The sequence below is a fragment of the Manacus vitellinus genome, unplaced genomic scaffold, assembly GCF_001715985.3.
Source record: "Manacus vitellinus isolate BGI_N305 unplaced genomic scaffold, ASM171598v3 scaffold_1_pilon, whole genome shotgun sequence".
Lineage (NCBI taxonomy): Eukaryota > Metazoa > Chordata > Aves > Passeriformes > Pipridae > Manacus > Manacus vitellinus.
The window spans coordinates 55,691,073-55,704,960 of record NW_021939396.1 but is presented as its reverse complement, the minus strand read 5'-3'; the positions used below and the strand labels follow the sequence as shown (position 1 = coordinate 55,704,960).

At 35.0% G+C, this 13,888-nt stretch overlaps 1 protein-coding gene across 1 annotated transcript in view; it reads right to left on the bottom strand.

The window, feature by feature from the left end:
- Positions 1–802: 802 nt before the first annotated feature.
- Positions 803–13,888, bottom strand: part of CCDC102B (coiled-coil domain containing 102B) — a 47,464-nt gene continuing 34,378 nt past the window's right edge. Inside the window, exon 5 of the mRNA XM_029959403.1 lies at positions 803–1,071. Coding sequence (XP_029815263.1) covers positions 958–1,071 — 114 coding nt within the window. The 3' untranslated portion in view covers positions 803–957. The remainder of the gene's footprint in view (positions 1,072–13,888) is intronic.

Here is a 13,888-nt window from a genome sequence, read left to right as displayed (position 1 = left end):
TTACCCACCACAGAAATATAGAAAAATCATAAAATTACATTTAAAAGCAGACATCAAGTAGAGATCTCAGTCTTTCCCAAGAGGAGTTATCTATTGTAACTAAACCCTAAATCTAGTTACTCAGGATCAATTATTCAACAATAAATGCACATAAATTAGATTAAATTATTTGTTATTTAGGTAAGTAAAAAAAATGTTACTGTTTCTCACCGCCCAACTCGAACGTATGCACACTTGCTGATTTGTTGGTGGTTTTTGGTTTTTTTTGCTTTCTCTTACACAGCTTTCAGAGTGTTAATGAAAGTAGGAGCCTTCTGGATTACTGCTTAGCTATTGGCATAGAAAAGCATAAAATAAAGGAAATATGCTCAGCTAAGAGTCTTTGAATAATTTATCACATCATTTTTAGCAGTACAATAAGGTTTAAAAGTGAACAGATCTTTAGAGGAATATGGAAAAAAGCAGTAAGACTTCCTTCTGTTCCCCCTGCCCTAAGAAGTGTTTCAATGTTCAATAAGACAGAGAAATGTTTTGTCTAAGAGCTTTTTTTTGCTTTGACCTTTATCAGGACTCTGTAGCTACCAAAGTTTACTTAATCTCTTCTGTTCTTCCTAGTCTTCACTTTTGTTTCCTAGTCTTGTTAGACTTGTCATGTCTCCCTGCTCCTTTTAGAAAAGAAAAGATATTTAATTCTGCTTCTGTACCCTATGGAAATTCCAAGTCACTGAGTTCCAATTTTCCAGGTCTGAGAATGGGCTGTTCTGTCTTGTATAATCCTTGTTTTAGGGACATATTTGAACATTGTGAAACAGTAATTTTGGGAGCGAGTTCTCCCCAGAAAATCAAAGTATTACGCATACCTTATTTTTAACCAACAGCTTATTTTGTGTGTGTTTATGATCACAACTCAGTTTAGTTTTTGCTGGTTTATTTTTTCATCTCCAGATGTCCCTCTATTTATTTTACCTGTAATTTCAGTTTTCTAGTCTCTTCTTCTAAACTGTGCTTTTCTGCTTCAGGTCGTTCTCTCTTTCCCCATTCAGAAGTATTCTCCCACTGCATTCTTTCCAGCTGGGAAGGGTTGGAATGGGAGGAGGAATAACCAAAAAAGGAAAAAAAGAAAGAGGAATAACAAAATTAAAAATTCCTGTTCTTCACTGAGTGAGTCTAATGGTTTCACCTCAAAGTAAGGTCAGTGTCTTAGAAATCAGTCCAAGCTGTAAGTTTTCCATGTTTCATAAAGTTAAATATCTGAATTTGAAGAGAAAATAACAAAGACAGTCAGTTTTTCATCAACTGTACCTCTACAAAAGTAAAGTATAAATAATTTTTTAATATAGCAACTGGTAACAAAATCTTATTCTTTTCCTGCTATTTATGGAATAAAGAGTTTAAAGAAAATAATGAAATTTTTTAAGTAACATTTAGACTGATTTTGGCTTGACACTGTCAAAGTTCACTTTTTATTCTCCAAAAGATGAAAAATCAGCATGTTTTTACTCTGTTTACACTTTAGAAGGATGATAATGAATATTCATTAAACTGAAGAAGTTCTAAAGTATGTCTTCAGTATTGCATACTGCTAACCTCATAATTAGAGAAAAGAAGTTTTTTAAATTTTCACACTAATCTGTTTCTTGTGGTCGCAGTTAATAGCTTAAGGGAAATATTATCTTTTATGGCCAATGCTGTGACCTTAATTTAGGATAACTTTATGAATTCATTCATCAGATCCATATATAGAAAGAATTATATATATCAACAAAAAGCCATGTTCCTAAGTCATATAAAGTAATTATTTAAGAACTGAGTTATACTTCAGAGACAAGTACATAGAGGTTTTGTCAAGACTGCATTAAATGTTCCTCACATTTCAAAAGAAAAATAGTAAAATGAATTTGTTTTTATAGCACAAAACAGGTACTTATCAGGTGCTAATACATATTGAACAGAAGATTGTTATTGCTAAGTATTATTATTAACAAGTCATTATTAACTGGTTCTTAAAATAGATTAAAAGGGATTAAGATAGATTAAAAACTGTGAAAATAAAAGGTTCCAGTTCTTTCAACTGAGATGAAAAAAAACACCAGAAATGTTAATACATAAACCTCAGAATTTTAAGAACATTTTACAATTTTTCAGTTTTGTAAGAACTAAAATCAATTGTTTGATAAAAATAGAGACTGATAACACTGTGAGGCACTTCTTCATTAAAGAAACAGAATATCTGTGCTTTAGAAAGAGCCACAGAGGTGTACTTTTTAAGACATTGGTTACTTTTATTCTAAAATTAATTTCTGGCAAACAATGAAAAGCTACTGAATGTGAGGCAAAGAGAATGAGTTGTTACAGCATCAGAGAAACATAATTTAGACCTTGTGAATAGTAACAGTGATTATCTAGCTGAATCAAACTGCAAACTTGTCTGTTACCACCTTATTTCTGAGTAAATAAAAACAATTAAAAACTCTGTAAAGTTAAAGAGGTTCCTACAGGTTTTTAGAGGACAGTAAAAGAGATTATTCTACTCTACTCTGTGCTGGTGCATCCTCGCCTCGAGCACTGTGTGCAGTTTTGGCTACTACAATATAAGAAGGTCGTTGGACTATTAGATTGGGTCCAGAGGAGAATGACCAAATGTTGGAAGGTCATGATGGCAACGCTTTTGAGGAGTGGCTGAGGATACTTGGTTTGTTCAGCTGGGAGAAAAGAAAGATGAGGGGTGACCTCATCATAGCCTACAACATCCTTGAAGGGAGGTGCTGATCTTCTCTCTCTGGTGACACATGATAAGAACTCAAAATGGCATGAGGTGACATCAGGGAAAGTTCAGGTTGGATGTTAGGAAAAGGTTCTTCACTGAGAGGGTGGTTGGTGACTGGAAAAAGTTCCCCAGGAAAGTGGTCACAGCACCAAACCTGCCAGAGTTCAAGGAGTGTCTAGACAATGCTCCTAGTCACATGATTTACTTTAGGTAGTCCTTCAAGTAGCAGGTAGTTGGACTCAATGATTCTTATTGGTCACTTCCAATTGAGAGATTCTTTGATTCTAACTACCAGCTACTTCGCTCAGAAAACTAAATTTTCAAAGACTTAAAAAGTGAATGGATTATGTTTAAAGGCATTTTATTCTATCACCAACAGATATTTCCACAGGTTGTTCCTTCTCAGCATGGATTATGTGCTCCCCTTAACAAACAAAACAACAACATGTGTACAACTCTTCCCCCGCACCCCAATAGTATTCCTAAAACCTTGGCAAGTCTTAACATCATGATACACTGTTGGAGGGTAGTATTTGGAGATAAATCTGAAGCAGTTCTTAAAGCTTTTGATCTAAGTTTAAGGAAAACAACAAGATAGAAAGAAAATAATACATTGTTTTCATATTCTGTATGGTATTGGCTGAATAACTGGGAACTAATTTAACTTTTTAAACAGTTACAGTATTCAGTAGTTTTCTTTGCATTATGTATTTGTTCTTGTATGAAAAGACCTAATGCAGCTACAAAACTACTAGTTCTGGGGGCTGGTCCACCTGATTAAAATGCAACAGAGTGAGAGGTCTATGTATTTTAGATTCATGCTACTTCATAAGTTTTATAGGTTATTTACCAAGTTAAATTCCTTAGAATATGATAAACATCTGTACTTGGATTAAACTGTGATATTAACTCAGTTGGTTACAGCATGATGCTAATAACACCAAGGTCATGGGTTTGATCCCTGTATGGGCTGTTCACTTAAGAGTTGGACTCAATGATCCTTGTGGGTCCCTTGCAACTCACAATATTCTGTGATACTGTGATTCTAAGCAGGGAATTAGGGAAGGATAATTTTGTACTGTTGCTTTTGGGCTTGGTTTTTCTTTTGGCATGGTGTAGCAGCTGGTGATAGACTACAAGGTGTTAACTCCAATGCATACAACGTTGTTTGACGTTCACATGTTCCCAATCAGGTCTTTAAACTCCGATCACTGAATTTCTGTACAATAGCTGGAAATGAAGGAGTCACATACCTCTGTTAGGCACCAAATATTGTTTCTTCCCTACCAAAATTATGTAGGTTTATAGTTGTTCAAATACTGTCTATTGGACTATGATCACAAATCTTATATTTTTTCCTAAATAAATATGCAGACATAATGTCTTACAAGTATCCATGAAAGTTCTGGGACATGAGAAACCCTGCGTTCTTACAAAGCATCTGCCAAAATACCAAGCTAAAATTGTAAGCCTGAAAGATCACCTTTTCCCAGTGTTGACACTAATCAATACAAATTCATTTTTGGCAGAATCAAAGAGAGAGAAATCACTAAACCATCCAAGGTTGAATTTCCATCAGGCAATTAAGCAGAAGATGACTACCAAACCAAGATCTGATGTCAAAGATAAATTTACTTACCTCTGTGTCCGTAAAATTTCAATTCATTTCACTCAAGATGTTTATGAGTCCAATAATGATAAATTTACATATTTAATTGTCTTGATTTCAGCTGGGATAGAGTTCATTTTCTTCCTAGTAGCTGGTACAGTGCTGTGTTTTGAATTTAGTATGAGAATAATATTGATAACACAGGAATGCTTTAATTGTTACTGAGCAGTGCTTACACTAAGTCAGTCTTTTCAGCTTCTCTCTTGTGCAGGCCGAGACTGCACAAGAAGCTGGGAGGGGACAGCTGATCCAAACTAGCCAAAGGGATATTCTATTCTATATGATGCCATGTTGAAAAAAAGACACGTAGGGGTAGTTGGCTGGGAGGGGCTGACTGCTTCTCAGAGTCTGGTCATCAGTCACCTGGTGCTATGTGCATCACTTGTTTTGTATGTTATTTAATTTCTCTTCCTTTTCTGTCCTATCAAACTGTCTTTATCTCGACCCACAAGATTTACTTTTTTTTATGATTCTCTCCCTCATCACACTGGAGGGGACTGAGTGAACGCTTGTGTGGTGTTTAGCTCCCTACCTGTGTATGTACCAAACATATAAAGAACTCCAGAATAAAGTAGGAAAAATAAAATCTACCTTACTTCTCAGTCACTCATGTCAGTCTTCCAAATGAGTAGGGAAATTATAGCAAAGCAAAAAAACAAGTCTGGAATTAAGTTAGGAAGAACAAACAAAAATAGATAATTTGTGATCTCTTTAATGTAATTTTCTGTAAAAAATCTTGTAGGGCTATGGTCTTTCAGAACACATCCAAGTTTGTTCAGTCCTCTTTGATATGTTGTAAGAAGGTTCTTTATATAATGTGTGTTTTATCTTTCAGGAAAGATTAAGTGCAATTACCAAAGGCAATGCTAGGTGTTAACTAGATTTTTGAGAATGTATTCTTCTCATTAAAACAAGGCAAAACAAAAGAAGCAAAAAAAAAAAAAAAAGAAGCTTATCTGTTTATCTGCAGAAACATGATCTGAAATGTTGCTTGTTTTTCAATTGAAAATGATTCTATGTCTCTGATTCTATGTCCCTGTGCTACTTTAAATGGAACCTGGCATTTTTAATTTTTTTCCCGTACTTCATTACATGAAAAACAAACAAAGAAACAAACAAACAAACATGCTTTAAATGAATCTATTGCTGCCTTAAATTCAGCTCTTTGCTTTTACTTTTCACAGAAAAATACTTCACTGGAAAAGTAATACCTATTTTTCATTTTGAAATGTATTACTGAAACTTCAGTTTAAAAACGCAAATTGACTGAACAGCAGTGATACCTCTCTCACATCTCCACTGAAAAGAATTTCAGGGGTTTTTTTCCCCCAGAAAATATACATTGTCATATTTGTACAGAGAATAAGTATTTTAGATGCTCTCATGCGGAACTCCAGAATTCAATTTATAAAGGAAGCAAAAGATAAGAAACTATTTGCAACATTGGAAAAAAATCTTGAGATCTTTAATTTTCCCTTCAAATGTGAATATTTTCACTCCATGAAATGTCTCCATGGATTTTTTACCTTTTCTCCACTGAATTTTACCTTTTAATACGAAGATGCGAATAATGGTGGAAGTATAGAGAGAGGTCAAGATACTGTCAGTGAAGTGAATAATTGCAAAGGTGAGTAGTGGAAATGAAGTAGAGTGTATTGACCTTTTGAAACTGGAAAATTACATCTTAGAGCTAACCTACACCCTTTTATGACTACCATGAAAGGCAGAACCCTGAAAAAAAGCCAGACACAGAAAAAGGAACTCTACTTTGTACAGTTCATTAGCAGGAAAATCTTAATGCCCTAGTTCAGTTTAAGGCAGCATAACAGTGGTTGAAGCTCAGAAATTTTTATTGAAACAACATTTTTCTCCTTCCCCTTAGTCAAGAGAAGATAGAGAAGGATGGAGGACAACAGTTAAGGTGTAATGACAGCAAAAAGAAAGATGATGAAGAAGAAACATAGTCAATATGATTTCAGACAGAAAACAGAATTTCCACACATCCTTCAGGAGAAAGGGAGATTAAGACATCAGCAATTTATTTTTTTGTTTGTTTTAGCACAAAAATTTGTTTGCTTCCTATAAAACTTCAGAAATGGTAGGAAAATGTATTTAGAGAGTTATGATCCTCAGCTTTATAAAAAAAGCGCTTAAAATAGAACTGGACAGAGCACAAGTATTATGGTTAAAAAAACCTATCATTTTGATCTGATCTGACTGGCAGTGATATCAGAAAAAAAAAAAAAAAGGACAATTCAACCAGAAATTCTCCCTGCAAAAGTTTTTCTTCTACAAAACTACCATTTTTTGCCAACAGCATTTTCTGAGAAAGATCCTGCAACATCTTAAATAAAAGCTGTCTATACAAGATACTTCACATTTCATGGATGGCATTTGCCACAGCCAAATTGACTAAAACTAGTAGAGTTTTATTGATTTATTTATTTACAATCTGAACCTTACACTACCACACCAAAAAATAAATTCTAATGCTATCTGTCTTTATACCAGGAATCTACAGGCAAGCCAAATATGGCCTATGGACTTGTGACCCAGAGAGACAAGAATTCCTGTTTAAACTAATGATTAGAAAACTCTGGCAGACTCACTCAATTGCAGACGTAAAATATGTTTCAGTTTGCACAGATCAAAAATGATGATTTTAAATCAATATGCTTTTTTTGTGCTTTAAATAACTGTGCAGTCTTTTTCATATTTCAAAGCAGGATGAATGAATACACTTTTTCAAGATTCTTAATATCCTCATTGTTTTGTGCATGGAAGTAATTTCCATTTACCTAATGCTACAAATTATTCTACACATTTTAAGCAAGGCAGATATTGAACTGAAAATTTAATAAGCCACAGGTTGATTATGAATTAAGGATCATGTCACCCTCCTAATAAAGAAAACTTACTGAAATAACTATAAAACTTCATTAAGAAATTAGTAAATTTGATTCTTATGGATCTTTTTCCCCACAGTTAGTAAAAAAATTCAGCACAGGAAGTACATTTTCCTTTTCTGCAACTCAGACAGGAATCTTCATTACTTGCAAAGTAACCTCTATTTTGTTGGGATATGGGATGGCTGTGTTTGGGGGTTTTTTGCCTTTTTTTTTTTTTTAAATTATATTTATTTTGTTTGTTTTGAGATTTCTTTTGCTAGAAGTCTGTAAGAACATGATAACTGCAAAAGCTCCTAAAGTCTGAAAGGAAACCATCGACTTTCCTGCTTCCAAAACCTGCACTGCTGTATGCAGCTGTGATGTTTGCTGGCAAGCAAATTATTACTTAGCATGTGTGACACTGGGCAGTTTTGCAGTGACTATTTGCAGTATATCTGACCTTTTCTAGAATTCTTTTCCTTCTTCATCTAAAAGGTGCAATCAGAGATTACCAGAATCCATAGCAGTCCTTCCACAGGAAAGGGAAGACAAATGTTGGCTACATTTTTATTTGACAAGTACTTCAATATTCAATATAGGGGAAAAAAAATTTACTCTGCTTTTTCTCTTACTGTGAGCAAGTCTGCCAAAAACACCATTTAGTCCACCAGAAACTATACTGAAAGCATGATAAATGTTTATGTGCCTGACAATATCTTGAGACACCAAGCCCTGCAACAAATTCAACTTTTTTTAATGAATGCTTATATTCATAACAATGCTGAGCACCAGGATATTTAGTAATCAAATATTTCTTCCTTCTGGTGCTACTCAGTTGCTTAACTCTGCTGCAAGCTGATATCATTGCACTGTGTTGACACTAAAAGAAAAGTGGCTGATTTACCAGCGCTTATTTTCCTTTCCCTCATCTGCACACAGAGAAGACTCTTTTGTGCGTATGACTAATTTACCAGAAGTGATTTATGAAGGAATATAAGTTGTCCGTAGATACATAAAAAACTTTAAACCTGAAATTTTACAACAATTGTGAATAATATATGCGGAGAGGCATAAATAAGTTCAAAAATTGGAAAATGCTGGGAACGAGGTGGGGAAAACTACCCTTGATCTCAGAGATCTTTCTTTCCGTGTAGATTCTGGCACAGCTTTTTATCAGTTTCTTGTAAGTTCAATTTCATATGGACTATGTATTTCATTAAAATTAACACCCCCAGGTTCAGGAGAATCTACTATGCATTCAAGGAAAACACATTTTCTGTCAATGACTATCAGAAAAAATTATCCATAATACCTGATCAAAATTCTGCTTTCACTAATTATCTGAAAATAGTTAAAAACTTCAGAGAAACTACTTTTAACTCTCTAAACTGTTGAGATCAGTAAAGAGATTATCAGCACATCATGCATTCATTTTTACTTTAAAGTTATGGAGTGTTTTTGTGTTTTATCTCATTTTAAACAAGAGATATTTACATTTTTCAGGTGAAAAAATTAGTCAAGATGACTAAGCAAATACTGAAAGTTTCTTGCAGTATCACAATCACAGGATGGGTAAGGTTAGAAGGGACCACAGTTGGCCATCTGGTCCAACCTCCCCACTCGAGCCTTCTCCACTGTATTCAGTGAATTAAGTAATACCATGATCCGTAATTCATAACAATATTGACACTAGAGGAATGTCCAAACTGTCATTGTCTACCCAGGTTATAAAGTGTTGATTATTTATTCAACATTTTTTCATGAATTATGAGCTATTACAAAAATTATCTAGGAAACCAGTTAGAACTAGAAAGGACTGTTAAAATGAAGATAAAAAAAAATCTGATAGTAAAAAAAATATCTGATAGTCAAAAGATGTAAGGACAATTCTGTCAAGTAGATATTCCTATAGGCATGCCAGAAAAATGGGAATATTTGAATGAATATTTAAAAACAAATCACAGAATATTCTGAGTTGGAAAGTAAGAGCATGATTATTTTTGTCTGATAAATCTTGTGCTATTTTAGCTATCTCTTCTCCCACATAATGCCTGTTTTCATATTTACAGGAACTTTCTTAGAGCCTCACTGTCTCAGATTTCCCCTGATTTATTATAACATAAAGTAAATAAAAAATGCTGTATTCCCATTGGCCCCCAAAGTAGATTCTACTGTTGATGGAGAGAGAACAGTTAATCTACCAGGTAAACTGTGACCTGGCTGACAATTAGGATTTAAAACTGAAGGGAAGTAGTTACTTTCCTTCTGAAATCTACATCCATCAAATAAAATTAAAAGACAAAAAATCTTCCTTAATTACACCTGCAGGAGAAAGAAGTCTGCACTTTTACTATCTTCAGGCCAGAAACAGTCTACAAGAACAATAACTGCCAGTGCACAAAACCTGGTGGGAACCAGACTGACTGAAAGGTGCTCCTATAAGAAACTGAAAATACATTTTACACAGGCAATACACTGCACTGTTTGATAATTACAATTAGTGGTTAAGAGGTTTGTTACAAGTATATTTCATTTTGAGACTAAACTCAACTCAATGAGCCTTAACAAAACTAGATCCCCTGAAAAACTTCTACAATCTCTCCAAGACATAGTAGCTCCATAATACTTTGGTCCTTGACTCTACAGCCCTATTTGTAAGAGTCTGAAATTAGGATCCTGAAATACATTACTCCTTTTTAGCAAGTAGTATCTGTTTAGCAATAGCATCTATTTATTCTTTCTCTAGTAGCTGGTGCTCAGTATAGGAATAAACTATGCAACAGTGTAGTAGTAACAGAAATTGTTTTTTAAATACAAAAGTAATATAACTTTTTTCTCACATAAATAAGCTTTATGTAGTGGTGCTGTCAATTCATTAGTGTACATAATCAGAAGCTACAGATCAAAAAAGAATTATACAAGCACCTGAATACTTAACCCTAAATCAATATGAAAATCAGTTTTCCAGCAGACCAAATGGTACTGAAAGGAGATATCAATCATATATTAAATTAAAAAGCAAAACAACAAGCAAAAAGACTACCAAACAAGACAGGTTTCTATTCAATTTTTTTGTTTTGAGATATACTTACATATATATATATATATTTATATAGCAATCTGATACAAGACATTATTGAAATTCTGAAATTAATATTCACATTCACACTATGTGGAAAAAGTCATACATCTCATGTAGTTTATTTTAGTGTTTAGAGTTTATCCAGGGAAAAGGGTTGATGACATGTATTTTGAGAGCTACATAGCAATAAGGATTTTTCCAGACAAGAATACTGAAGAATGAAGTCTTCTTACATAAGAAAGCAGTTCTACTGAGATATAATCCAAATGCTAAACCATTTGTAGGCTGTCTTGGAAACTGCAGGGCTTTCACATATGGCTTAAAAAAATGCATAAATGCTTTATTCATTTTTATAGCCAGGTAATATATCAATCTTTTCCGTGAGTCCTGATCAACCAAATTACTAATGCATATGAAAAATGAACCACATACCTTATTATCTTTCAGAACACTATCAATCTGTATTTCAAGATGCAAACTTCATACATTACTAGTCCATACAAATACCTGTAAGTGTTGTTATGAGTAAAGTGTGTTTCAGCTGAGAGAAACACAGAAAAAAAGGATTCCCCGGTCACAGGAAAACATACGCTTGATTATTATGAGCACTAACGTATCTTCTATATGCAAATTTAATTAAGAAAACAATAAAAATAATAAAAACTAAACATGACCATCTTCTCGTACCTTTCAGAATAGAACAGAATATCAACCTCATCTCAGTTTCCATTCTTGATGCAGCTTTCTCTGATATTTGCTAATATATCAATATTTTATCACCATTTCTGGTTGGGAAGCTCCCATATTGCCAAAAAGGTAGCAGGCCATATATTTGCATACCTCAAAATAAAATATTTGGGTAAGAACCATTCCTCAGTTTTGTCATTATTATTGATATTGACTGAATTTCTAAGTAGATGAAATAAGCACTGTGAGTACATTCTCCAAGGTGAAGTTGAAAGATTTAAGTCTCTTCTTGACTTTCTGGGCATTTTCTCAGAGATCACTGAGGAACTCATGGGAACCCCATAAGGTACTTGTGGGTTTCTGCTGCTGTCACATAAAGAATGACTGAAGTAACTGCTCCTTCACTACCAGAAAGCTTCAGAAGGAGGACACAGAAAGTGTCAGGCTGCAGGGAGTCCTATGAGCCTCTTGAGCCTCTCACTCATACCCTGCAGGAGATGTGTAGCTGTCAAGGGGCTCTCCTTCCTTCATACGGTGAAAGACATATGGGAAGGGGCCACCAAACTGCACAGAATCAGAGAGGATGAGAAACAGATGGACTAGATCTTCTCTGAGATCTTGCAGCTTCAAGAGTCTGAACCCCCAGCTTTAGGGGAGCAGTAGGAAGAACCTATGCTTATGAATTTGGAAAGTGGAAACTCTCATGATGAAGATTGGAAACTGGTGGCTTCTTGCACTAGGTTTATGCCTCACCTGATAACTTGTCCCTTCAGAACAGGTTCACTGCCCTTGAAGTTGATGAGAAGTCTCTCTGGTGAATGAGGCTGAGCCACTCAGGATCACTAGGAGGAAGTGGTGAATAATAGCAACAGAAAACTCCCTACTGTGGGGAATGGGGACATCCATCTGCTGATACAAATTGCCAGAGGAAGGTTTGCTGTTTGCAGAATCTCAGAACAAATGGCCCCACAAGATTTCTAAATTAGAAAAAAAGGTATGAAATCTATAACTATTCCTCCTACATTTTGAAAAATTTGCCATAATAATTTTTTTTTTAAAGCTACTTAAAAGTTACAAATATCTTGTCTATCAAGATACTGGGAAACATCCTGAAAATTTCCTCTTTTCCTCCATAAGATGAATGTGATAAGTGCGAGCTATTTACTTACTGAAAAAAATTAATTATAATTAAATTACCAATAATAAATGGTCCATCAAGTAATTTTTTGTTTAAAATTTTTACTGTTTTTTTAGGAAAAAATACTCATATTCTCTCATTTTATATATACCCAATGCATATACACATAGATAATTTTATGCAGACGTTATAACTATATTACAATATGAGCAACAGTATTTTCCAGCTCTGTCTGGGACTAAGACCCTCACCTCTGGCTCACACCATAAAGGCCCTCACAGTACAGATCTCTTGGTTTTCCTAACTTTCCTTGGACTCCCGCTCCCCTTATTCTAGCCCCATTCCAACAACACTTCTAAGCTTTCTCTTTTGCTTAACCCTACCCCAAAATTCTGTCTCAGGCTGGGGCAACTAACTGCATCTCCAGAATTTCTGTCAGCATAACTCACAACCTTGCCTGCTCTACGTTTCCTATTTTAGAAGCTGTTCAGACATATTGCCCTCCTACTTCTGTGGCTTTGCCATGTTTTAAAAGCAATGCTGTGGTAGTTTTGGTCTAGGCCTTCCTTGGTGACTAGTTTGTAACCAAGGAAGTGGCCATGTTCCCGGTATTCCATACGATTTTTACGTATGCCTCTTCCCTCTTCCCTTCTGGTGGGTCTGAAGGCACAGGTTCTCTGCTGTCAGTCCTGCTCATGTGGGGGAGTGATGTCTAGTGGGGCCTTGGAAGCCTTGGGAGACGGAGGGTGCGGGTGGTCATTTGGTGTGATTCTGCTGTCTCAAGGAGAGTAGTAAGATTTTCTTTGCTAGTTCTTTATTGATTGTTCCCGGATTTCGATTGTGCATAACTGTTTTGGTTTCCTTTTTGTCCCTTTTCCCTTTTCCTTTCCCTTTCGGAGGTGTTTGGGATTCCTTTTTATATGTACACAGTATTTTAACTGTATATAACCGTGATATATGTAAATATATATATATTTTGATATAATTCAGTTGGGTTTGGTTTTGTTTCAGTTTCTGTAGTTTTTCCTTTGCCCAAAGGGGAAGGGAGTTGGAGGTTTTTGCTACAGTCTCAGGGACTTGGCAGGGAGCCAGGTCCAAACACTAACAAATGCTCATGCTATGAAATACGCCAACGTCTACATCAAAGGTCACTTACCCAGCTGCCCCAAAAAGATGCTTCGTTAGCTTACTTTAGTAATTTGACTCTGCAAATATACTATATGGCTTAAGAAAGTCCCCTTTTCCTGTGGTCTTTCAGACCATCTAATATCAGCTTTCTATTTGGGTTCCATTCTAGCCTACTTCTTCATACTAACCACTTCCAAAAGTTTCCTGGTTCCTTGATATTGCTCATAAGTCAAATACTTTTCATTTCTCCTTGTACAAATCTGAAGAGAGCAACTCTGATTAATTCCTGATTACAGAAAAAAAATGTTGAAGCATTGGTTCCAACTTAATTCAACAACTATTTGCTCATAACCTTAATATTAGGCAACCTTTAAGTAGCCTTTGACTTGAAGGCTGTTTTATTAATAAAGGTAAAGACAAAAACAACCAGATTCAAGTGCTTTCTGTGCTTCCTGTAATTACAGAGAGACTGAATCTAAACTCATCTGAATGCACTGGACATCTTTTTGCAACATCCCCCCTACTGCAA